This window comes from Salarias fasciatus, chromosome 8 (assembly GCF_902148845.1).
Source record: "Salarias fasciatus chromosome 8, fSalaFa1.1, whole genome shotgun sequence".
NCBI classification, from domain to species: Eukaryota; Metazoa; Chordata; class Actinopteri; order Blenniiformes; family Blenniidae; genus Salarias; species Salarias fasciatus.
Genome location: NC_043752.1, coordinates 20,364,748 through 20,389,533, shown reverse-complemented (window position 1 = coordinate 20,389,533; position 24,786 = coordinate 20,364,748). Strand labels below are relative to the sequence as shown.

The window sequence follows — 24,786 nt, the reverse complement described above, 5'->3', positions numbered from 1 at the left end:
ATTAAAGTGTCTGTTCAAGAGCTGAATAACTAACACAACTCTGTGATCGCGTTCAATTCAGTTAAATAAAGTTTATTTAAATATACTATATATATCAATGTTCATGGCTGCTTTAGAATGAATGTATTTGTTTATATTTGTCCATCTCTCCTTATGTCTAGTTCTGCTAAAATTAGTCTATATGTAATTCTATTCGTCTGTTTCAGAGAAACTGTGGATTTTTGTTTCCTTGGATTCTCAATGTCTTTTTATTATCTATGTTTAAATACGGTTTTTATAAATCTAAATTAATTCAAATTCACTCTGTCTCTACTTTTACATGTCTATGTTCATGTTTTTCGGCTCATGTTTGTAGCTCTCGGTCTACTCCTACAGCTCTGTGTGTTTCTGGGTGAGTTCGTTCCTGATGGGGCTTCACAATAAAACACAGATCGGAACACATTTTTATTTCGTGACGCAGGAAACAGAAACACAACAGATTTAAAGCTTTGGCGGTTTTCCATCAGTGTGTTTGGAGGGAATCGATTTTAAATCCAACAACCAGACGATTTATTGACTTCAGTAAATCGTCTGGTGGTTTTATTTTGAAAGCGTGTTTGTGTCGTACTTCCGGCTAAGTGCACGGGACTTGACGCAGCTCGGTGCACCGCAGCATCCCGCATCCCGACAGCAGCGGCGGAGCGTCCGGTGAGTGGAGCCGTGCGGGGCGATGCGGGGCGATGCGGGGGGGTCCGGGGGTCCCGGGGGGTCCCGGGGGGGGGGGGGGGGGGATTTTAATTTGAAAATACTGAATGCTGAATTCAATCAGGAGTGACGCATTTTCATATTGACCTGAATATCTGAGCATCACACACACACACACACACACACACACACACACACACACACACACACACACACACACACACACACCACTGGCGCTGATCAGAACAGCTGGGTCCGGGGTGTGTGTGTGTGTGTTACATGATGATGAGGAGGAGGAGGAAGAGGAGCTGCAGCATCATGGCGTCCTTGAGTCGTGAAGGGCAGAGCTGCAGCATCCGGGGGGGGGGGGGGGGGGGGGGGGCTCCTCCTCCTCCTCCTCCTCATCCTCCATCAGCCTCCGTGTTTTCATCCCGGTTTAAAGCCTCAGTGTTTCAGGATGATGTCGCCGTCAGATAATCCTCAGGGCTGTCAAACATAAGGTCTGCAGACTCAAACCGGGCCGCCGCTGCGTCCAGTGTGGGACACTGCAACACGCTGCCGCCACAGGAAGGACCGCTTTCGCCTCATGTCTCTCTATTCCAAATCATTAGATTCTACTTTTTCATATTTCAATTATTTAAACATCTTCTGATGTAGAAATAAATAAACAAAGAGAGTCTAGAAGGTTCCAGGCTGTCCTGCGGCGTCATGGCAGCTGTCAAACAGAGACCTCTACTGGCCACGGCCGGTACTGACAGCACTGTTCTGGTGAATGACATGGCTGACGGCGTCCTGTTCTCCGTGTCTCTGGCAGCATCCTGTTCTCCGTGCAGCGGTTCCTGGAGCAGAGCATCATGGGAGAACTGTTCCGCAGCGAGGAGATGACCCTGGCGCAGCTCTTCCTCCAGTCGGAGGCGGCGTACTGCTGCGTCAGCGAGCTGGGGGAGCTGGGCATGGTGCAGTTCAGAGACGTGAGTCCAGACCGGGGGGGCGGCCGGGTCGGGGGGGCTCTCTCCAGCTCTCACCCTCTTCTCCCTCTTCTCCTTCTTCTCCTTCTTCTTCTTCTTCTTCTTCTTCTTCTTCTTCTTCTTCTTCTTCTTCTCCTTCTTCTTCTGCGTGCAGCTGAACCCGGACGTCAACGTCTTCCAGCGCAAGTTTGTGAACGAAGTGAGGAGGTGTGAGGAGATGGACAGGAAGCTGAGTGAGTCTCCACCTTCCCCCTGAGCACCCCCCCCCCCCCCAGGCCTCACTCTCTCTCCTCCACAGGGTTTGTTGAGAAGGAGATCAAGAAGGCCAACATCCCCACCGTGGACACCGGAGAGAACCCCGAGGTTCCGTTTCCCCGGGACATGATCGACCTGGAGGTGACCGCAGCCGGCCGGACCCAGACCCAGACCCGGAACCGGGATGCGGGTCCTGGTCCAGAACCTCACTGAGATGACCGGATGTTCTCCGCAGGCCACGTTCGAGAAGCTGGAGAACGAGCTGAAGGAGATCAACACCAACCAGGAGGCCCTGAAGAAGAACTTCCTGGAGCTGACGGAGCTCAAGCACATCCTGCACCGCACGCAGCAGTTCTTCGACGAGGTGGAGGCCCGGCCCGTCCCCCGCCCGTCCCCCCGGAGAACCGCAGCGTCCTCACCGTCCTGTCCCCTCTGTCCGCCAGATGGAGGACCCCAACCTGCTGGAGGAGTCCTCCGCCCTGATGGAGGGCAGCGAGGGGGGCCGCGGGGCGCCGCTCAGGCTGGGGTAACCACGGCAACAGGAGCTCACACCCCCGCCCTGGAACACCTGAAACACCTCCGGGTGTGTGTGTGTGTGTGTGTGTGTGTGCAGCTTCGTGGCTGGAGTGATCAGCAGGGAGAGGATTCCCACCTTCGAGAGGATGCTGTGGAGAGTGTGTCGAGGAAACGTCTTCCTGAGGAAGGCCGAGATCGAGGATCCTCTGGAGGACCCCACCACGGTGAGCGGAACACACACACACACACCCACACACACACACACACACACACACACACACCCAGTCCGTCCGGGGGAACTGAGTCTTCGCTCTTGTGGTCTTCAGGGAGACCAGGTCCACAAGTCGGTCTTCATCATCTTCTTCCAGGGAGACCAGCTGAAGAACCGGGTCAAGAAGATCTGTGAGGGGTGAGTGTCCTGCTGGGACCCCCGCAACACTGCAGGGGGTCAAACATCCGGCCCGCAGACCACGACAGGTCCGCTTTAAAGCCTACTGCACATGTTTCTTCAAAACCTCAAGAAAACACGTCTGAACATGACTGAACGGCGCAGAACCGGGTAGAACCGGGTAGAAAGCAGGCAGGGTGGGGCAGGGTGGAGCAGATTGGGGGGTAGTATGGGGTAGGTGTGGGCGATATGGCCTAAAATTTATATCACGGTATAATTTGAAACTTACACAGTAGAAGGTATATATCACGGTATAATTTGATATATACATTTCAGGCTAACAGTCTTGTACTGGTTACCATGGCACCTGGTGAAAGCATGGAAGCAGGAAGTAGTTTTTAAACTATTAAATAACAGAAGTTACTTTGAATCTAAACCAGGTCCAGATTACAGATCAGGGGTCTGCAACTTGATTTGGCGTCGTGCCAATTTTTTTGAGTGATCCCCGTTCGTCGGTGGCTAACAGCTAAGCTAACAGCTGACTGAGGCACCGCCATCAGCAGCTACTTTTACGAAGCGTCCCTGAAGGCAGCAGGAGCTGCAGGTTGTTCTCTGAATCAGAGGGTTTCAGGTGTTTCACAGGTAATGAAGGCGGTTAAGGAGGAGCTGGATGCTGACAGGGTGATGGGCGGAGTTACTGCCTCTGTGAAGCAGCTGCTTCAGATTTTCAGAATCATCTGGCGGGTCAGATATTAATGTTCGGCCAGCAGGCCGCCAGTTACAGATCGCTGCTATAGATTTTGCACCAATCTTTTTCAGGAGCTCTTCCTCTGTCTGTTCATCGCTTACCGCCATCGCTGTTGTTGTGTACTTCTTCTTCAGGGAACCGGGCATCTAAAAAGTTGTAGTACTGCCACCCAGAGGACGTAATGTGCTATCGCGGTTGGGCGGTATGACCAACATCCCTACCTAATATAAACCAAATTTATATTGCATACGGTTTATACTGTTTATACCGCCCAGCCCTGGTATGGGACAGATTGGGGGTACAATGTTACAGATTAGGGGGTAGTATGGAGCAGATTGGGGGTGGTATGGGACAGATTGGGGTAGTATGGGGCAGATTGGGGGGTGGTATGGGGCAGGCTGTCATGGCGGCTGCTCTGTCCAGGTTCCGGGCCTCGCTCTACCCGTGTCCAGAGACGCCTCAGGAGAGGAAGGAGATGCTGGCCGGAGTCAACAGTCGCATTGACGACCTCCAAATGGTGAGTTTGAGCGTTGGCGCTCCGGCAGACATCCAGACTGGACGCCAGGAGAGCGTTGACCCTGGAGTGATGCCTGCTCTTTGTCCGGCTCGTGTTTCCTCTGGAAAAGCAGTTCTTGTCTTTATTTAGAGGCTTTCAAAGGCTCTTTGTACTCTGTGTTCCAGTCCTTCACTCCAAACAACCAGAAATTAATGTGAAACTCGGTGCAACAGGAAGTCTTTGTTCAGCCTGCTGCTCTGTTCTTCATACAATTTATTTCCAATCGAATCACAAAGCTTCTCAGAGCCGCAGCCTGTTTTCTCCTCCGCCGCTTCCTCCTCTTTCCCATATTCAGTCTGGAAAACAGTCCTGGTTCTGCTTGAGAGGCCGATCCTAATCCCTGCCTGCCAGCAGGACACAGGCTGTGATTAGCTCCTGGCTACATATTAGCATTAGCTCCTGGGTATATATTAGCATTAGCTCCTGACTACATATTAGCATTAGCTCCTGGCTACCTATTAGCATTAGCGCCTGGCTACATATTAGCATTAGCTCCTGGCTACATATTAGCATTAGCTCCTGGGTATATATTAGCATGAGCTCCTGGCTACCTATTAGCATTAGCTCCTGGCTACATATTAGCATTAGCTCCTGGCTACATATTAGCATTAGCTCCTGGGTATATATTAGCATTGGCTCCTGGCTACATATTAGCATTAGTTCCTGGCTATATAGTAGCATTAGCTCCTGGCTACATATTAGCATTAGCTTCTGGGTATATATTAGCATTAGCTCCTGACTACATATTAGCATTAGCTCCTGGCTACCTATTAGCATTAGCTCCTGGCTATATATTAGCATTAGCTCCTGGCTACATATTAGCATTAGCTCCTGGCTATATATTAGCATTAGCTCCTGGCTACATATTAGCATTAGCTCCTGGGTATATATTAGCATTAGCTCCTGGCTACCTATTAGCATTAGCTCCTGGCTACCTATTAGCATTAGCTCCTGGCTACCTTTTAGCATTAGCTCCTGGCTACATATTAGCATTGGCTCCTGGCTACATATTAGCACTAGTTCCTGGGTATACATTAGCATTAGCTCCTGGGTACATATTAGCATTGGCTCCTGGCTGCCTATTAGCATTAGCTCCTGGGTATATATTAGCATTAGCTCCTGGGTATATATTAGCATTAGCTCCTGGGTACATATTAGCATTAGCTCCTGGGTATATATTAGCATTAGCTCCTGGCTACATATTAGCATTAGCTCCTGGGTATATATTAGCATTAGCTCCTGGCTACATATTAGCATTAGCTCCTGGGTATATATTAGCATTAGCTCCTGGCTACATATTAGCATTAGCTCCTGGGTATATATTAGCATTAGCTCCTGGCTACATATTAGCATTAGCTCCTGGGTATATATTAGCTTTAGTTCCTGGCTACATATTAACACAAGCATATGCAGCCATTTTGGCTACATGTTTGGCATTTGGCTACAAAGGACCTTGAGCAGATACATAGACTTGAATTTACTGGCCACGCCCCCCTTGGCGGGTCAGTTTCAGCCCGTGAGCCCTGTGTTTGACCCCGACACCCGTCCACTGTGTAGGTGCTGAACCAGACCGAGGACCACCGCCAGCGCGTCCTGCAGGCCGCCTCTAAGACCATGCGGGTGTGGTTCATCAAGGTGAGGAAGATGAAGGCCATCTACCACACGCTCAACCTCTGCAACATCGACGTGACCCAGAAGTGCCTGATCGCCGAGGTGTGGTGTCCCGTCTCAGACCTGGACTCCATCCAGTTCGCTCTGCGCAGAGGAACGGTGAGTCGGCGTCCCTCGGCTCTGGTCTGGCCTGCTGCTGTTTGACCACATCTACACTCAAGTTGTGGCCCATGTTGTACCCAATACCGATCCAGAATGTCAGACTGGACCCCCCCAGTCCAAAGTGTCGCTGTATCCTCTGATGTGGGATGTTTGCTCCCCGTGGTGGCAGGAGAGGAGCGGCTCCACCGTGCCGTCCATCCTGAACCGGATGCAGACCAAACAGACGCCTCCGACGTTCAACAAGACCAACAAGTTCACGTCGGGCTTCCAGAACATCGTGGACGCCTACGGCATCGGAAATTACCGGGAGATCAACCCAGGTAATCCAGCCGACTCTCCTTCTGGACGTCTGGCTGAATTATGTCCATTATTGACATTCTTAATACAGTGTTTTGGAATGCTATGTGTGCAGAAGATGTTGATCATTTCAGTCTCATTCTGTCAGTTTGATTTGATCCCCTGACTGATCCGGTTGCAGCTCCGTACACCATCATCACCTTCCCCTTCCTGTTCGCCGTCATGTTCGGGGACATGGGCCACGGCCTGCTGATGACCTGTGCCGCGCTCTACCTCGTCATCCGAGAGAGCCGCCTCCTGGCGCAGAAGAGCGACAACGAGGTACCGTCACCGCGGAGACCGGGGTTCTGGAACGGTCCGACGCGTGTCTGAGCCGCCGTTTCCCCTCCGCAGATGTTCAACATGGTGTTCGCCGGCCGCTACATCATCCTCCTGATGGGGGTCTTCTCCGTCTACACCGGCGTCATTTACAACGACTGCTTCTCCAAGTCGCTCAACATGTTCGGGTCCGGCTGGAGCGTCAGACCCATGTTTGGTCCCAAAGGAGCCAACTGGACGTGAGTCGGCATCGTCTGCAGCTCTGCAGAGTGGATCCAGACTGGCTCCAGAGTGGATCCAGACTGGCTCCAGAGTGGCTCCAGAGCGGCTCCAGAGTGGCTCCAGAGCGGCTCCAGAGTGGCTCCAGAGTGGCTCCAGAGTGGATCCAGACTGGCTCCAGAGTGGCTCCAGAGCGGCTCCAGAGTGGATCCAGACTGGCTCTAGAGTGGCTCCAGAGTGGATCCAGACTGGCTCCAGAGTGGATCCAGACTGGCTCTAGAGTGGCTCCAGAGCGGCTCCAGAGTGGATCCAGACTGGCTCTAGAGTGGCTCCAGAGCGGCTCCAGAGTGGATCCAGACTGGCTCTAGAGTGGCTCCAGAGTGGATCCAGACTGGCTCTAGAGTGGCTCCAGAGCGGCTCCAGAGTGGATCCAGACTGGCTCTAGAGTGGCTCCAGAGTGGATCCAGACTGGCTCCAGAGTGGATCCAGACTGGCTCCAGAGTGGCTCCAGAGCGGCTCCAGAGTGGATCCAGACTGGCTCCAGAGTGGCTCCAGAGTGGATCCAGACTGGCTCCAGAGTGGCTCCAGAGCGGCTCCAGAGTGGATCCAGACTGGCTCTAGAGTGGCTCCAGAGTGGATCCAGACTGGCTCTAGAGTGGCTCCAGAGCGGCTCCAGAGTGGATCCAGACTGGCTCTAGAGTGGCTCCAGAGTGGATCCAGACTGGCTCCAGAGTGGATCCAGACTGGCTCTAGAGTGGCTCCAGAGCGGCTCCAGAGTGGATCCAGACTGGCTCTAGAGTGGCTCCAGAGCGGCTCCAGAGTGGATCCAGACTGGCTCTAGAGTGGCTCCAGAGTGGATCCAGACTGGCTCTAGAGTGGCTCCAGAGCGGCTCCAGAGTGGATCCAGACTGGCTCTAGAGTGGCTCCAGAGTGGATCCAGACTGGTTCTAGAGTGGCTCCAGAGCAGCTCTACAGCTCCTTTGGTCTCCTCTGCTCCTTCTTCCTGTTTCCTTCTGAAAGAACCCGTCTCCACTCAGAACATGTTCTGTGAATGTGTTCCAGGTTCGAGACCCTTGGGAGTAACACAGTCCTGCAGCTGGACCCTGCTGTTCCCGGTGTCTTTAACGGGCCATACCCGCTGGGAATCGACCCGGTAACACACTCACACACACACACACACACACACACACACACACACACACACACACACACACACACACACACCTTCACACATTGCCGTGCTACATGCTACATGCTACATGCTGCATGCTGCAGCGTTTCGGGGCTCTGCTGGTCCGGCGTCCCTCGTGGCCGCTGCTGTTCTGTCCTGTCCGGCTGTATTCTGGAGTCAGACTCGGCAGACGGGGGACTTTGTTGTGGTTTCTGCAGATCTGGAACGTGGCCACCAACAAGCTGACCTTCCTGAACTCCTTCAAGATGAAGATGTCTGTGATCCTGGGAGTCATCCACATGCTGTTCGGAGTGTCCCTCAGTCTCTTCAACCACCTGTGAGACCTGCACTCCGCCCAGTGACCCGGCCCCCCAGGACCCCCCAGGACCCCCCGGGACCCCCGCTGAGCGCTCTCTGCTGTGTGCAGGTACTTCAAGAAGCCTCTCAACATCTTCCTGGGCTTCATCCCCGAGATCGTCTTCATGTTCAGCCTGTTCGGGTACCTGGTCCTGCTGGTCTTCTACAAGTGGACGGCCTACGACGCCTACAGCTCCAGAGACGCCCCCAGCCTGCTCATCCACTTCATCAACATGTGTCTCTTCAACTACAGCGACCCCACCAACAAGCCCCTGTACAGCGGACAGGTGCTGCTGTCGGTCCCGCTGTCCCCCCGTCCCCTCTGTCCCCCCGTCCCCCGTCCCCCCTGTCCCCCCGTCCCCCCTGTCCTCCCTGTCTCCTCTTCACTAGCACATGAATGGAGGATGACAGGATTCATTTTTAGTTTAGATGTTTTAGTTTTTCGTGGCTTTATCTGTTTTTTATTAGTCTCATCTCAGCTAAATGTGTAGTTTGAGCTCCTTTTCACAGATTTTAGGCCTTTTTTAATTTCTTAATGGTCATTTTATCTGTTCTTTTTCAATTTAAACAGTTTAAACAGTTTTAGCTCTTTTAGCTGTTTGCTAGCTGGCGGCTAGCAGCTGGAGCGCCGCAGGGCTGCAGAGCTCCTGATTAGAGGCTGCTGGTCACAGGAAGCCCAGCGGAGGAGCTGAAGGTGGCGGGTCCGATTCCCGCCGGCAGCTGGAGGACCTCGGCGGCTGCTGTTAGCGCAGGACGCCGTCTGTCCCCTCATTAACCTCTCTCTGTCTGCATCTGTAGATGGGGATCCAGGTTTTGTTGGTGCTGATTGCCCTTGCATGTGTTCCCTGTATGCTGGTTGTGAAAACTATGGTGCTGCGCCGTCAGCACCTGTGGAAGAAGCACCTGGTATGTGGATCTGCGCCCGCCGCTGACTTACTGCCATGTTTAACCAATGACTTCTGCTTTATTCCTGCTCTGCCATTCATTTCAACACACATCGTGCTGTGCATTGTGCTTGTGTTACCATGGAAACTGCTTAAAGCCGGCCTCGGGAGCGCTGATAGATTAAATCCAACCACTCCGAGGACACCCCGGCTGCCCCGGTCCTGCAGAAAGCAGAACGCAGAGCTCTCTCTCTGTTTGGGTTAAACTGCCACCGTTTCCTCTGATTAACATTCACTTAGTGGGGAAATGTTCTTAGCTAATTCTGACTTCAGCCTAGTTCACCTGAAAACGCTGTGGTGTGAACAGGTTCTAAATGTTGGACGAGTTCCCGTCTGTTGTCTTTAAGTCAACCAGAGAGACCGTTCGGCAAATAATGGACCTTTGGCTAAGCCCCGCCCCCCTTGTTACTGTGGCTAATGCAAACACGCAGATTGGGGGGTAGTATGGAGCAGATTGTTCACCTGTGACTAGCCTCCTGGCTTGTAATCTCTTTCACTAGTGGCTAGCCACCTAGCTTGTTACCTCGTCCACCTGTGGCTAGCCACCTGGCTGCCTGGATTAGCTCGTGACGCTGATCGCTTCGCTCCCGTCTGTGTCTCTCAGGTAAGCTAGGTGGCGCTGCTAGCGCGATGCGGTTGATAAGACATGCCTCGATTGCTCAGATTCTACCAGACGTGGCTTCACCTCGGGTCAAACGTAGACATCCTTGTTTCTAGCAGTGTTCAGTTGACTGTGTGACGTCGTCTGATCGGTTTTTCATCTTAAATTACTTAAATACCGCCGGAAACAACTAAAGAGTCTCAAAGTCTGATGGTTCTCGGCAGAATGTCCGAGTCAGCTTTCCGTGCAGTTGGTAGTCGAATGCTACTGGTTTGTGGTCGTGTGGGGGCGGGGCTTAGCCAAAGGCGTTTGTTGCTGTGGGCGGTCTGGGTGTCCCGTTTGATCTGGGATGAAGAAGAGGGCAGCGTTGATCCTGAGGCTGGACTTAAGCTGGACACAGCTCTTGTGGCTTTTGTATCTAGTCCCAGAAGAGGGAAGAAACCCCTGCAGAGAGTCTAGAGCAGGCTTTAGAGCAAACAGGCGTGTCCTCATCATGCACCGGACTCACCCAACAGGGCACGCAGAAGTTCGGAGGGGTGCGGGTGGGCAACGGGCCCACGGAGGACGAGGCTGGCATCATGGACCACGACCAGCTCTCCCAGCACTCAGAGGAGGGAGACGAGGTGAGACCCCGAGGACCGGGCGCCGGGCACCGGGCACACTGCTTCCATCCTCCTTCTGAGCCTCCAGAGGCCACGGAGCTCTGCTGTGTTCAGGCCCCGATGCAACAAATACCCCAACACCCATCAGCTGTTTTTCATCCACAACTGAACTCATGAAGCACAAACAGGAAGTGAGAAACCTGAAAACCTTCATAGTGAACCTAGCCCCCCCCAAACCCCACTGACCCCCCTGACCCCACTGACCCCCCAAACCCAACTGACCCCCCTGACCCCACTGACCCCCCAAACCCCACTGACCCCCCTGACCCCACTGACCCCCCAAACCCCACTGACCCCCAAACCCCCCTGACCCCCCAAAAACCCACTGACCCCCCAAACCCCACTGACCCCCCAAACCCCATTGGCCCCCCAAACCCACCAATCCCCCAAACCCCACCAACCCCTCAAAACCCCTTGAACACAGCCCAATCCCTAGCAGCACCCACCAGCACCCCCAGACCAGAGCCGTCCTCGGTGCTCCTGGAGGGGGGGTCCAGAATGACCCGCCCTGATAGCAGATGGATTTTCCGTCTCAGAAGCGTAAACAGTGAGGTGGATTTCATGAGAACCAGGCGCTGGAATTTCTGAAAACAGCAGGCTGTGTTTCCTCCGGAGTGCCTCAGAGGCTGCGTTATGAATCTCTGAGTGTTTACACTGCGATAGCAGACTGCCAGGTCCTGCAGTCAGTCCTGCGGGTCTCTGCTGCTCCACAGCCAGACGCTCTCTGACAGCCTGGGCTAATATGGAGCCTTCCAGGACAGGAACCGGTCTGAGGCGGTCTGGTTCTGCTGGTCCAGCTCTGTGGTGGTGAAGCTGTAAAGAAAGCTTCAGGCTGAGGAGAACCAGCTCCGTCCCTGACGTCCCTGACGTCCCTGACGTCCCTGACGTCCCTGATGTCCCTGACGTCCCTGATGTCTGTCTCAGACCTGGAGTCACTCAGAAGGAGGATGGAACCTTCTGGATCTCTGCTCATCTGTAATAATACCACTAACCTTTGGTCTTTGTTTGCTTTCAAGCACGCAGAGGAAGAGCCGGTAAGATCCTGAACCGTGTGTGTGTGTGTGTGTGTGTGTGTGTGTGTGTGTGTGTGTGTGTGTGTGTGTGTGTGTGTGTGCGTGCGATGGGTACCGAGCCGTGGCCCTGCGGGTTCTGCCCGGTCGGCCATGTTGTTTTCCTTCCCCGCTCCCGTCGGAGAGCCTCTGAATGGGAACAATGAGCCGCTTCCATGAACTGTGCTCCATGTGTGGAGGCGTGGAAAGAGGAAGCCAGAGCAGCGCCAAACCAAACCGACCAGAGTCCCCCCCGCCCCCCCGCCCCCCCGCCCCCCCCGCCCCGCAGGAAGCAGGACGGGAGCGCTGGCTTCACGATACACAAACAAGCTCCCGGCCACGTTAACGGCTCTTTGTGGTCCGGCCGCCCGGCCGGGGGTCAGAGGTCATGGACACGACAGCAGAGGGTCCACCGTCTCACAGATCCTCCTCTTTTCCAGCGGACGCTCTGATTTATGTGACAAGACGTTCAGGAAGAGTTCTGTTGTGAGAACCCTGTCCGTCCCGATCAGGTCCCCGCTGGACAGGGTTCGCTGTTCACTGCTCAGAATGTCTTTCCTTAAAGCGGCTTTCACCCTCAGCGCTAAAGGGAAATGTAAACGATGCTCTGTGTGTGTGTGTGTGTGTGTGTGTGTGTGTGTGTGTGTGTGTGTGTGTGTGTGTGTGTGTGTGTGTGTGTGTGTGTGTGTGTGTGTGTGTGTGTTGTGCAGTTTGACTTTGGAGACGTAGCCGTCCACCAGGCCATCCACACCATAGAGTACTGCCTGGGCTGCATCTCCAACACGGCCTCCTACCTGCGCCTGTGGGCCCTGAGCCTGGCTCATGCACGTGAGTACAGGCGCCCGCACGCGCACACACACACACACACACACACACACACACACACACACACAAACACACACACGCACGTGCACTCTCATTATGGTAGATGTTGCTGATTGCCTTCAGGTCTCACTGTGCTGTCACTCTCTCTGCGTGTGTGTGTGTGTGTGTGTGCGCGTGCAGAGCTGTCCGAGGTGCTCTGGGGCATGGTCATGCACCTGGGCCTGTCGTCCCGGAGCGGCGGCGGCTTCTTCGGCCTGTCCATCATCTTCTCGGCCTTCGCCACGCTGACGGTGGCCATCCTGCTGGTGATGGAGGGGCTGTCGGCCTTCCTGCACGCGCTGCGCCTGCACTGGTGAGCAACACACACCTGCCGCTGCGCCTGCGTGTGTGTGTGTGTGTGTGTGTGTGTGTGTGTGTGTGTGTGATGAGGTGTTCCGCTGCCAGAGCTGCACTGTGAGGAATGCAGCGCAGCAGCCTGAAACATTCCTCCAGACGTTCTGCAGGCTGAGCGCAGCGCTCACACCCTGCAGCGCCATCGCCTCCTGGCACCGCCTCCACCTCCGCCCTGATAACACTCACACACACACACACACACTCACTCACTCACACACACACACCCTGGAAGGTTCTCGCTGGCTGACAGTAAAACGTGGGGCGGATGAAACTGATGTTTCACTCCCAGACGTGACCTTCTGACCTTTCCGAGTGTCAGCCTGCTGCTGTTTCCTCATAATTTTTACTTCGTTATTATAATTATATCGTTATTCCTAACAACTCCCAGTTAATCCCAGTTAATATCCAGTTCCTCCCGGTTCCTCCCGGTTCTCCCGGTTCCTCCCGGTTCTCCCGGTTCCTCCCGGTTCTCCCGGTTCTCCCGGTTCCTCCCGGTCCCCCCCGCCGTGGCCCCCTGCTGACTCAGCAGCTCTCTGCGAAGGTCAGAAGACCTCCAGAGTCTTCTTCACGTCGGCGAGTGAATGAAAGTCCTCATGTTCAGAGTAAACAGCAAGCAGCTCCTCTGCTCTTCACACTTCACACACACCTGACAACGAGCTGCGTGACCACTCACACACTCACACTCACACACTCACACTCACACACACACTCACACACACACCCCGGGACCTCTCTCTCTCTTCCTCTGTTCTGCGCGTCGCCCTGTCGCAGCTCTGGCAGGACAAATATTTGCCGGGGCTGAGAAACATTCCTGAGCGGAGCGCCGGCTCCTCAGCGTTCGGCTGGAGTCCGGAGCAGAGGCTGAAGGGCGGAGTGCAGAACGACAGCAGAGAGGGATGATGAGGCCCTCAGACTCGTCAGGGACCCGAGTCCCTTCAGCAGCAGAAGGCAGGCAGGGTCTGACTGTTGGGTCAGGTCCTGGAGGTCCTGCTGCTGACAGGAACGTTATTGATCAGGATTCCTGTCTGATGATTGATCTGACCAATCAGGGGTCTCCGTTTCTTTCAGGGTGGAGTTTCAGAACAAGTTCTACTCTGGTCAGGGCTTCAAGTTCGTGCCCTTCTCCTTCGAGAGCATCCTGGAGGGACGGTTCGATGACTGAGGAGTCCCGTCCCCCTGCAGCATGTCCCCAGCAGCCCCCCCCCCACCTTCCTGGGTGTTTGTGTGGATGTGTCGCCCCCTGGTGGCCAGCTGTACTCTGTACTGTGGGGTCTTGAAGGGTTTTTCCAGTGAATCTGGTGAAGAACCAGCTCTCTCTGGTAGTTTGTGGTAGTTGAGTGTCTGGCTTGGAGCAGATTCAGTCCTGGAAAAACCCCTGTGAACCCTGACGAGTGTGAGAGCAGGTCAGTGTTTGGCCCCAGTGATTGTTCCATCCCTCCTCGGATCAGTGTGATGAAGAGCAGCAGCAGCAGCAGCAGCAGAAGAAGTCCTCCCGGTGCTCGTTCTCTGTGACGTGATGTGAACCAGTGGAGGAAAAGTGTTTCCTGTAGCCTCAGACCTCCACTGCAGCTCCAACATGTGTTTCTCACCTCCATTAACGTGACGTCCAGCCCCCCAACACCAGTGACACGAACATATAGGAAACATGGTGAAATCCCTTCATGGTCGATGTGTATTGATGGATTGATTTGGTGAAATGTGCTCCTCTGTAAACTGGACTCTTCTGTGTTGTGCTCAATAATAAAAGCCGAGCTGGGGATTCAACTCGTCGCTTCTTTTCTTTTCATGTGAAACTTCAGAAGAACTAAAGACTTTGTGATGCTTTGTGAAGCAAAAACGCTTATTGTGTGTTTGTGTGTGTGTGAGAGAGAGAGAGAGAGAGAGAAAAGCTGTTTTCAGTTCAGTTTTTCTGTCCTCTATTATTTATATAATCCTGTCAGAAAACTACTGGATTAATTTAAAATATATATTACTTATTTACAAGTGAAAACTCAATAACATATGTATTACTAATTACACTGTTTAATTACTTCAGGTTCAGCTGGGCTCGGTAGTTTTACTGCAGCGGGGTTTCCGGTCTCGCTCTTATTTTGAAGGCGTAGAGCGGAAGTGGAGCTCTGCTGCTGTTGGCTGAAATGGCTCGCTCACACAGAGGACGGAGCCGTGATTAAACCGTGTGCGGCTCCAAACCGTGACTGCAGCGCGGTCCCCCGGGGCCCGGCGGGCCCAGCTGCCGGATCAGACCCGAGGCTGGGCTGTGAGGGGCCGCAGGAGGAACCGGAGAACCGGCCGGAGGTCCGCGGCTCGTCGGAGCGAAAAGAGCCGCTGTTTCGGATGATCTGGTTTCCCTGCTATCCGGTGACAGACCTCCTTTAGCATCCCCTGTGCTCACAGTATCAACACATGTTAAAAACACACCGGAAACCTGGTTTATGGCAAAGTTTTAACATCTGTTGTTCTTAAAATACTTAAATACGGATTTCTGGCAACTTTTAAACATTGCTGTTGCTAAAACCAACAAAGAACACTGAAGGAAGTCGGTCACCAGTTTGCAGGGGGACCAGTTAATCCGTCACACCGGAGGACGGTCTGCGGAGCTCCGGCGGAGTTTTCCTTCCAAGCTCAACAAAACCACGGCAGAGTGTGAGGTACGGGCCCAAAGCTCTCCGGATAAAAGCCTTTTCTACTAACCGAACGAAAGAGTGCAGGTTCGAAGACCGTCCGCGGTTCGTTTCTCGGTGAACGCGGAGCCTTCCTTTGTTTGTGTGAGCGAGCTTTAAAAGTCTCCGTCCAGAGTTCAGCGAGCGGAAAAACTTACTTATTATAGTCCCAAACCCCGCTGTGTGGCCCGTGGAGCCAACACACACACACACACACACACACACACACACACACACACACACACACACACACACACACAGGGACTCGAACCCGCGACCTTCTGAAACACTGAAGAGGCTTTAATTGACCTTTAAATGGAACTGAAGAAACCTGATGCAGAGGCTGCACGAGATCAGTGAAACATCCACCCACACACACACACACACACACCCACACACACACACACACACACACACACACACACACACACACACACACACACACACACACACACACACACACACACACACACACACACACACACACACACGGTGATGGTGCTGTGTGTCGGCAGGTGGAGCAGCAGCGGTGATGGTGCAGCAGGGTGGGGCCGGTGGGGGCTGCAGCCCTGCAGGTGGATGATCGGCGCCGCCGGCGGTCAGGATGCACATCGCCTCCGTGGGCGTCACCAAGTCCTGCTTCCTGTTGTCCCTGGCGTCCTGCGGCCTCCTCCTCCTGCTGATCCCCGCCCTCCAGCCCCCGGCACGCCAGGCGGAGCTCCCCCAGCCCCGCCGCCACGCCGCGCCCCCCCACACGCCGGAGCTTCGCAGACCCGCTAACCGCACCCTGTCCGGAGGAGACGCTCCGCCCCAACGCGCCGGGCCCCGGGAGCAGCTGGAGGGCCGGGACCTGTTTATCGCGGTGAAGACCACCAGGAAGTACCACAAGTCCCGGCTGGAGCTGCTGATCCAGACCTGGGTGTCCCGGGCCAAGGAGCAGGTGAGCAGGGCGGTAGTTTGAATCCACATTGAGTTGGACTCCCAGGGGGTTTTCAGTTCTCTCAGGGGGGGCAGAGGTCTTCGGGTGTGACGGGGGTCTGACGGTGTGTCCCGGTCTGTTCCAGACCTACATATTCACCGACGGGGACGACCAGGAGCTGCGCCTGAGAACCGGTGGGTGGAGGAGGGACCGCGATCGGCTCCACTGTCATTAAACTGCCAAGAATACAAAGTTTTATTTTGAAAGACTTTCCCTTGATGACATCATGAGGGGAAATAGCTCCTCCCCTTAGAGGCGGAGCTTCACCCTGATGAATAAATCCACTGTCAACTCCAGCATATCATACGATACGCTGGAGTTGATGCGTGGGTAGATGATTGAGTGTGTGTGTGTGTGTGTGTGTGTGTATCCAGGAGTGAACATCATCAACACCAACTGCTCGGCCGCTCACACCCGCCAGGCGCTGTGCTGCAAGATGTCGGTGGAGTACGACAAGTTCATCGAGTCGCAGAGGAAGTGAGTGGCGCTGGCGGGACAAGCGGGGCGGACGGCGGGCGGTCGCTGACCGTGTGTGTGTGTGTGTGTGTGTGTGTGTGTGTGTGTGTGTGTGTGTGTGTGTGTGCGCGTGCGGTGCAGGTGGTTCTGCCACGTGGACGATGATAACTACGTGGTCCTGCCCAGCCTGCTGCGCCTGCTGTCCTCCTACCACCACAGCCAGGACGTGTACCTGGGCCGGCCCAGCCTGGACCACCCTATCGAGGCGGCGGAGCGGGTGAAGAGCGACGGCTCGGTCAGTCCGCCACGCCCCCTGACCTCCGACCCCGCCCCCCCGTCTGGGACTGATGCGGTCTCTGGTTCTGTCCAGGTGTCGGTCCGGTTCTGGTTCGCCACGGGCGGAGCCGGGTTCTGCATCAGCCGCGGTCTGGCACTGAAGATGAGCCCGTGGGCCAGGTACTGCTCCTCCTCCTGGTCCCCCCGGTCCCCCCCCTCAGACCGTGACCCCCCCTCTTGTGTGTCAGTCTGGGGAACTTCATCAGCACGGCGGAGAAGCTCCGCCTCCCGGACGACTGCACGGTGGGCTACATCATCGAGGCGCTGCTGGAGGTCCCGCTGACGCACACACACCTGTTCCACTCCCACCTGGAGAACCTGCAGAAGCTGCCGGCAGACGGCGTGCTGCAGCAGGTGAGCCCCGGTCCCACCGGGACCCGGTCCGGCCCGGCCCGGCCCGGCCCGGCTCCTCGCTGACGCTCTGCTCCAATCAGGTGACTCTCAGCTACGGAGGCTTCGACAACAGGAGGAACGTGGTGAACCTGCAGGGGGCGTTCTCCCTGACCGAGGACCCCACCAGGTACCGCTGCACCCACACCCGGGGGGGTAGAACCCCTCAGACTGCAGCCAGGCCCGTCTGACGCGCCGTCCCTCTGTCCTGCAGGTTCAGGAGCGTCCACTGCCTGCTGTATCCCCACACCGAGTGGTGTCCTCAGTCCAGAGCGCCGTCCGGGCCCTGAGGACGCCGTCTGGAGAGCCTGGTGATGAGGACGTGTCTCTGATGGTCCACGTTCTCCTGACTGAAGTGGACGTGTCACTGCTGGACACAGAGACGAGTGACGCTGTGGGCGGGGCTTCAGTGAGGCCTGCTTCCTGCTTCCTGGAGTCTTTGATCTGGATCAGATGATCGGATCAGTTCCAGTCTGATCTGGACCTCGGTGTTATTAGAAACGCTCCGTCTCCGTGGAAACGGGTAAAGTCAGACTTTGTGGAAACACTCGGTGCGTCTCCGTCCGTCCCCTCCAGAGGGCGGAGACCAGCTGCTGCGACTCAGCGGCTCCCTCTAGTGGCTCGGTGTTTTCAGCGTTCCTGTCGTCCAGCCCTGAAACCCCGTCTCCTGAAGCGCGGCGTCAGCAGGACGGAGACGTCCTCCAACAATCAACCTTTGAACTCAGAACCGACTGAAAGCTGCTGAATGGACGGCGTGTCTCCGTCAGTCTCACCAAAGACCAGGATCCTGGAGTCCTGCAGTCCTGCTGCGGGTCAGTGGAGCGCTCTGGAAACCGTTCTTCTTCTGCTGTTTCTACGACAATAAAAACCTCTGAAAACACCGTCTGCTGCGTCTCTCTCTCTCTCTCTCTCACACACACACACACACGCATGTACACAGATCAGCTGATCCTGCTGGTTCCGGTTTGACTCTGTTTGGCAGAAGTTGAACATTAAATACAGGATTTATTGAGCAGCGATAAGAACAGCCACCAGCTTCAGATCGCGGCGGTCAGAGACGATTCCAGGTGTAATGAAGAGAAAGTCTCGTCTCGGGAAGACGCTCCGCCGTCTGGACTCCAGATTACTGTCAGTGGTGCGGAGGCGGGTGGAGCCCCTCCCCCTCCACCCGTCCTCACTCCGAGCCTCCGCCCGTCCGCCGCTGGAGCCTCTTCAGCAGGAAGACCAGAGCCTGAGCGGCGAAGGGCCAGAGCAGCAGGAGCAGCAGGGTGGAGGAGGACACGTCCAGGGACCACCAGCTGTCCTGGGGGCGGAGACAGACGGTCAGCGTCTCATGACGGACTCGTTCTGCTGACGGAGCTGACGGAGCGGTACCTGCTGAGGAGCTGCACACTGCCCACAGCGTCTCCAGTCTGAGGCCTGCGCCTGGAACACACACACACACAGTGAGGCAGTGCCCCGCCCCCGCCCGGGTGCAGCCCCGCCCCCGCCCCCCCGGCAGCCTCACCTGGGCGGCGGCCAGCCTCTCCACGGCCTCCAGCCGCTCCATCACGCTCCTCATGTCCTCCCGGAGCCGCCGGAGAGCCAGGACGATCTGCTGCTGCAGGCGGGCGTCGTGCGGCTCCGCCCCGTCGCCTCCGCCCGGCCCCGCCCCGCCGCCGGCCCCCGGGGACCGCCGCCCGGGCCCGGGCCCGCCCTGTGGGACTCCGCCTGAGGGGGGGACGGGCGGAGACGTGAGCGGGCGGGGGGTCGCGGCTCGTGCGGTCGGAGCGGCGCTCACCTTCTCTCCAGCCGTGCCGGGGAGCCTCGCGCCCCGGGTCCCGGTCCGAGTCCCGGGCTCTCCTGTGGGGCCCGCGGCCCCGCCCGTCCTCCGCCCCTTCCCCTCCGTGGCCCGCCCCCGCCTGCCGGCCCCCGTGGCGGACGCCGTTGGTGTGCGGGTCGGACGCCTCCGCCGCGCTCAGCTGCTCCACCGAGTCGCAGAACACCTCGCTCTCCGAGTCGCTGGTCAGCGCCACGCCCTCCGCCACCCGGGGGTCTGCGGGGGGGGGGGCGCCGCTCCGGTAAACTGCTTCAGCACCGAACTCCAGACGGACGGAAGGTTCAGATCTCACCGTGAGAGCTGCTGGTCACATGACCACAGGACGCCACTTCCTGTTCCACACCAGGTCCAACGGGCGGGTCGAGGACATCCTGGTCTTCACCACAACTCTTCATCTCTGAACACACACACACACACACACAGTGTGTTGGTACGAGGAGGACAGAGGACGGCTGGGATGCAGGGGATGACCTCTGACCTCTGAGACTGAGCAGCTCCGGCGGCGGCCTCGGCATGTCGTGGATCACCTGGTACAGCGGCTCGAAGTGTGTGAAGAGGGAGGCCGTCTTCTCGTTCATGGGCATGGTGTCGATGACCTGCAGGGGACCCGAGTAATCCATTACTCTAACAAGTGTTGAGTTGGATATCGAGTTACTTAAGAAACAGGCAACAGTTTGTACAGATGGGGAATCATAAATCAAAACTGATGAATATTACATGTGGGGTACCGCAGGGGTCAGTATTAGGACCAAAATTATTCATAATGTATATTAATGACATATGTAGTGTATCTAAATTATTGAAATTTATTCTGTTTGCGGACGACACAAATGTTTTTTGTTCCGGTGAGAATTTGCAGCAGATTTTGGAGACCATCACAACAGAAATGAATAAATTAAAACTATGGTTTGATAAAAATAAATTATCATTAAATCTAAGTAAAACAAAGATCATGCTGTTTGGGAGAGACAGAATGGATTGTAATGTGGAACTTAAAATAGATGATAACAAAATAGAGAGAGTAAGTGAAATTAAATTTCTTGGCGTGATTCTGGACAACAAAATCTGCTGGAAACCTCATGTGAGCTACATACGAGCAAAACTGGCAAAATGCACATCAATACTGTGGAAAACTAAACATATCCTGGACATTAAGTCACTGCACACCTTATATTGCGCACTTTTTTTGCCATATCTGTCTTATTGTGTTGAGGTCTGGGGAAACAGCTACAGAGCCACTCTACAGCCGATATGCACGATACAGAAAAGAGCAATAAGGATAATAAACAATGCAGGATACACAGACCACACTAACCCACTATTCATAAAATCACACTTGTTGAAATTCATGGATCTGGTCAAATTCAAAACAGCACAAATAATGTTCAAAGCAAGAAATAATTTACTGCCAAAAAATATACAGGGGATGTTTGCGGAAAGGGAGGGTGGTTATAATCTAAGAGGAGACCTGAACTATAAAAAACCAAAAGTTCGAACTACACTGAAAAGTATGTGCATGTCAAGCTGTGGAGTGGCTCTGTGGAACAGTCTGGAGACAGAAATAAAACAAAGTAGCAACAGAAATCTGTTTAAAAAAAAGTACAAAAAAACATTTCTTAATAAGTATATGGAGGAGGAAGTCTGGAACTCTGGACGATGATAACAAATGGTGTTGAGTGTTATACATATAGTGGAAACTGATATATTGCTGTTATACTGTAGTTATATTATAATTATTCTGTTATATAGTATATATTTATGGGGATAAGTATATGGTATGTGTGGGTATATATTATGTATTTATAGGGATATCTGCACGGTATATGTATACATATATTATGTGATGTCCTATGATGTATGATTTTAAAACTTGTTAATAGTTAAAAAGGGGTAGGAATCTCTATAAAGTGTTTACTTCTTCCTACTCCTTTTTTCGAACTGTGCTGTTATGTTGATTTTTTTTTTGTTTTGTTTTTTTTTTGTTTGTTTTTTTCTTTTTCTTTGATTTGCATTAACTTTCCTTTTTATCTTTTTTCTTTTTATACATGTTCGAAAAATAAATAAATTCATTCATTCATTCGTGTGTGTGTGTGTGTGTGTGTGTGTGTGTGTGTGTGTGTGTGTGTGTGTCTGTGTGTGTGTGTGTGTGTGTGCGTGCGTGCGTGCGTGCGTGCGTGCGTGTGTGTGTGAGACAGACGGACCTCCTGAGCCACCTTCTTCATCTCATCAACATAAGCAGCCATGGCGCTCTCACTGCTCATCTGTCCCAGCCGGCTCCAGGCGTCCCTGAGACAGGGACAGGGACAGGGACGGGGACAGGGACAGGGACAGGGACAGGGACAGGGACAGGGACAGGGACAGGGACAGGGACAGGGACAGGGACAGGGACGGGGACGGGGACGGGGACAGGGACGGGGACGGGGACAGGGAGACACAGTTGACCCAACCCTGATGTTAAAATGGAAAACTTCTGAAAGCAGAACTGTGAAAACCACTTAAATTAAATCAACTTTCTGTTTCCGGGGAAGATTAAAGCTTTCAGAAACTGCTGCTGCTCATGAGCACTACGGTCGGAGTGAGGGGATGGAACGGGGCGCCGTCTGGACGGCGGTGGAGGACAGGGTTCAGAGGACACTGACCATTTGTAGCGTCCCACCGGGTCCCAGAAGCCGGGTCGAGACACGCTGCACGGTCCACACACCGCCTGCTTGTACAGGCTGTAGAACCGCAGCATCACCTCGTAGGAGGGACGGTACGAGCCTGGGGACGGGGACAGACAGGGGGACAGATGGGGGACAGACAGGATTACACAGAGACAGAAAGTGGAAACAAAGGCACCGTCTCTGACGTGTGTCCCTGTTTCCACCGGGGCCGGCTGACGGGGGACAGGACACACCGTTCTTGGGCAGGTTGTGGATGACGTCCACGGCGGCCTGGAAGCGTCTCTGGTGACTGACCGCCGGCTCGGCCATGGCGGGAACCGGCATGGCCCTCGTCCCGTCTCACCGGGGACGGGGGAGGGGCTGGAGCTGGACGGCGAGACGACGAGTCAAACAGGAGACACGAGACGCCACAGCAGACACCAGCTGGACTGATATATATATAGAGAGAGAAACATCTGGATTCATGAGCTGAATTATGAACAGGTGCAAGGTTCCAGGTCAAACCGTCAGTGTGTGTGTGTGTGTGTGTGTGTGTGTGTGTGTGTGTGTGTGTGTTGGGGTCTCTGGGTTTGTGCTCATGAAGGTTAAGAGGTGACTTGATTTGAAACAGCTGATGATCTTATATTCGTATTTTACTGAAGTATTCATGAACAAATATCTTTCATGAAGGAGTTTGGAATTGTTGCTAGTTTTATAACTTTTTTTAAATCTCACGGACCCCCTGTCCCCCTGTCCCCTGTCCCCTAAGATCCACACAGAACAGAAGGACTGACCCAACAGAACAGCAGGAACCAGAGACCCGAGAGACAAGACCAGAGACAGAGAGACAGAGAGACCAGAGAGACCAGATCAGACCAGACCAGACCAGACCAGAGAGACCAGACCAGACCAGACAAACAGACAGACAGACAGACAGAGCACTGAGGACACACTGAGGAGACACTGAGGACACACTGAGGAGACACAGACCACTGAGGAGGGACAGCCGTCCGGACCGACCTGTCCACCGTCTCCGGCCACACGAACCGCGTCCCTTTACTTCCTGGTTCCGTCACGTGACTACTTGCTAGCCACGCCCCTTCCAGCGCGGTCCACAGCGTTACATATTTATCACGAGACAAACTCGCACATCGGTAAAGATGGACGTCTGAGTGTACAGCAGATATCAGGGACACTGTCCCCCGGAGGAGACACCGGCGGACGCTGGGACCGACCTGTCCGCCGTCTCCGGCCGCTGCAGTTTACTTCCGGTTCACGTCACGTGACGAGCACGACCCTCCAATCACGTCTCACCATAGATGTATAACACTAGATATACATAGAAGTTAACTCAGTTCCGTGTGCGTGCTTGTGCGTGTGCTCCATCCCCAGTAGTTATTGTGTAGATGTACGATGAACCGTTATTCTGCCTCAAAAAAGAAAAGAACAAAACAACCTGTCACATGCTCTGACGTTAAAGAGCTGCTGAATGCCAAACTGCACAGATTATTTACAAAGCAAGAATAAAAGCTCTTCCTGTGAACGTCCAGAACATGTTCGCTCCCTGAAAATGAAGCTGTTCAGGAGGTCATGCAGAGACGTCAACATCCCCACAAGCTGCCAAACAGATGAGTGTAAAGAACACTGAAGGCTTCATTTATGTGACTGAGGAGGTGGAACGGCCCTGGATTGACCTGGATTGACCTGGATTGAGCTGGTTTGAGCTGGTTTGATGTGTTTTTACATGGTTTCATTAATGAAGATAGATTGTGGGTGGGGCCAGTTAAACAAGCTGCTTCTCCCTACTCCCCTCTGAACAACACAACAAACCAGTGTTGTTTTCTTATTTGTCATCCATGTGCTGTTTGTACTATTTGTCATGTGATGAGATAAGTTAAGACGAGATGAGCTGAGATGAGATGATCCTTTGTTTGTCTCTCAGTGGAGAAATTGAGTGTTGTCAGCAGCCGTGCACATGAGGATACAAACATACTGACGAGAAAACTCTACATATAAAAACAGTGCACACATCAGTATAAAAATGCTCTTGAAAAGATGCATAGAATGTAAAAAAATGCATGTTAAAATCATTGCAAGTCCAGATATATGAATGTGAACAGTGGAAATACAGATACATAAATGTCCATTCATGTCCTGATATAAATGGATTTTGGTAAGTTTGAATATGTGTATATATATGAGTTTATATTACACTGTGTTTCCACTGGACACAACGCAAATTTTTTGCGCAGTGAGATTACGTACAGGGTCAATGTAATCACGCGATTGTCAGTCAGTCTTGTGCAGCGAGCGTTTCCAGCGGACATTAGCTCGCCTCTTCATTGCTTGAGCTGAAATAATTGAACTTTTCAAGCGAATTCGCTTGTTGATGCGCCAGGACGGCCTATCAGCGTGGAGGTCGTCACGGACGTGACGGGTTGGAGCGACGTGATGCTGCGGCGAGCGGCGAGGGTTTTTTGCATATTTGTACCAGAGATAAAACTCGAGCGGCTCGCATGGCACGGTTTCATTTGTCGCGCGAATGAATTTGCGTTCACCGCTTCTGGTGGAAACAGCGTTAGAGGGCATTCCAGGCTGCTGGTCTCCTGAGAGCACAGCAGGGGGGCGGAGGGCTCTGAGCTCCCGAGCGTCGGCAGTGTTTCTAACAAATACAGCAGAAATATGGACTCCTTCTGGAAACATGACAAATCTGAATTTCAAATACAAAATAATACTTGAAAGTTTGGTACTTCCTGCCGGAGAGGTCTGGTTCAAGTCCA

At 53.9% G+C, this 24,786-nt stretch overlaps 3 protein-coding genes across 7 annotated transcripts; 2 read left to right on the top strand and 1 right to left on the bottom strand.

Moving 5' to 3' along the window:
• Positions 1–1,533: 1,533 nt before the first annotated feature.
• Positions 1,534–24,039, top strand: LOC115392885 (V-type proton ATPase 116 kDa subunit a-like). The gene is made up of 23 exons (XM_030097546.1): positions 1,534–1,655; positions 1,807–1,885; positions 1,951–2,048; positions 2,143–2,271; positions 2,351–2,433; positions 2,521–2,647; positions 2,750–2,832; positions 3,983–4,076; positions 5,673–5,885; positions 6,058–6,208; positions 6,367–6,506; positions 6,579–6,742; positions 7,785–7,875; positions 8,112–8,230; positions 8,321–8,537; positions 9,049–9,156; positions 10,311–10,418; positions 11,474–11,491; positions 12,217–12,334; positions 12,512–12,683; positions 13,793–13,894; positions 18,339–18,345; positions 24,029–24,039. Exons 1-21 carry the CDS (start codon positions 1,539–1,541, stop codon positions 13,884–13,886), a joined length of 2,523 nt encoding a protein of 840 aa, XP_029953406.1. The 5' UTR covers positions 1,534–1,538; the 3' UTR covers positions 13,887–13,894; positions 18,339–18,345; positions 24,029–24,039.
• LOC115392888 (beta-1,3-N-acetylglucosaminyltransferase radical fringe-like) lies at positions 14,836–18,426 on the top strand. 2 transcript variants are annotated; one of them, XM_030097554.1, is made up of 10 exons: positions 14,836–15,082; positions 15,280–15,372; positions 15,900–16,324; positions 16,449–16,497; positions 16,738–16,840; positions 16,961–17,114; positions 17,190–17,275; positions 17,344–17,509; positions 17,590–17,675; positions 17,760–18,426. In XM_030097554.1, the coding sequence occupies exons 3-10, from the start codon at positions 15,989–15,991 to the stop codon at positions 17,833–17,835; spliced, it is 1,056 nt and encodes a 351-aa protein (XP_029953414.1). In that variant the 5' UTR covers positions 14,836–15,082; positions 15,280–15,372; positions 15,900–15,988; the 3' UTR covers positions 17,836–18,426. The 2 variants fall into 2 exon arrangements, with proteins under 2 accessions (XP_029953414.1, XP_029953413.1); XM_030097553.1 differs by having other exon boundaries at positions 14,836–15,372.
• On the bottom strand, positions 18,536–23,252 carry LOC115392887 (acyl-CoA-binding domain-containing protein 4-like). Of its 4 annotated transcripts, none has more exons than XM_030097550.1 (10): positions 22,997–23,252; positions 22,261–22,455; positions 22,004–22,124; positions 21,566–21,650; positions 19,843–19,960; positions 19,657–19,761; positions 19,326–19,580; positions 19,053–19,255; positions 18,920–18,970; positions 18,536–18,848 (listed from the first exon to the last, which is right to left on the bottom strand). In XM_030097550.1, exons 2-10 carry the CDS (start codon positions 22,349–22,351, stop codon positions 18,720–18,722), a joined length of 1,158 nt encoding a protein of 385 aa, XP_029953410.1. In that variant the 5' UTR covers positions 22,352–22,455; positions 22,997–23,252; the 3' UTR covers positions 18,536–18,719. The 4 variants fall into 4 exon arrangements, with proteins under 4 accessions (XP_029953410.1, XP_029953411.1, XP_029953409.1 ...); XM_030097551.1 differs by having other exon boundaries at positions 22,261–22,393; XM_030097549.1 differs by having other exon boundaries at positions 23,027–23,252.
• Positions 24,040–24,786: the final 747 nt, after the last annotated feature.

Excerpts from the sequence above, each read along its gene's own strand:
- LOC115392885 (XM_030097546.1), top strand. The coding sequence starts at position 1,539 with ATGGGAGAACTGTTCCGCAGCGAGGAGATGACCCTGGCGCAGCTCTTC. Across the intron at positions 2,833-3,982 it reads GTCAAGAAGATCTGTGAGGG|GTTCCGGGCCTCGCTCTACC; the intron begins GTGAGTGTCCTG and ends TGCTCTGTCCAG. Across the intron at positions 9,157-10,310 it reads ACCTGTGGAAGAAGCACCTG|GGCACGCAGAAGTTCGGAGG; the intron begins GTATGTGGATCT and ends CTCACCCAACAG.
- LOC115392888 (XM_030097554.1), top strand. The coding sequence starts at position 15,989 with ATGCACATCGCCTCCGTGGGCGTCACCAAGTCCTGCTTCCTGTTGTCC. Across the intron at positions 17,510-17,589 it reads CAGACGGCGTGCTGCAGCAG|GTGACTCTCAGCTACGGAGG; the intron begins GTGAGCCCCGGT and ends TGCTCCAATCAG. Across the intron at positions 17,676-17,759 it reads CTGACCGAGGACCCCACCAG|GTTCAGGAGCGTCCACTGCC; the intron begins GTACCGCTGCAC and ends TCTGTCCTGCAG.
- LOC115392887 (XM_030097550.1), bottom strand. The coding sequence starts at position 22,351 with ATGCCGGTTCCCGCCATGGCCGAGCCGGCGGTCAGTCACCAGAGACGC. Across the intron at positions 21,651-22,003 it reads CCGGTGGGACGCTACAAATG|GGACGCCTGGAGCCGGCTGG; the intron begins GTCAGTGTCCTC and ends TCCCTGTCTCAG. Across the intron at positions 19,762-19,842 it reads GGAGCTGCTCAGTCTCAGAG|AGATGAAGAGTTGTGGTGAA; the intron begins GTCAGAGGTCAT and ends GTGTGTGTTCAG.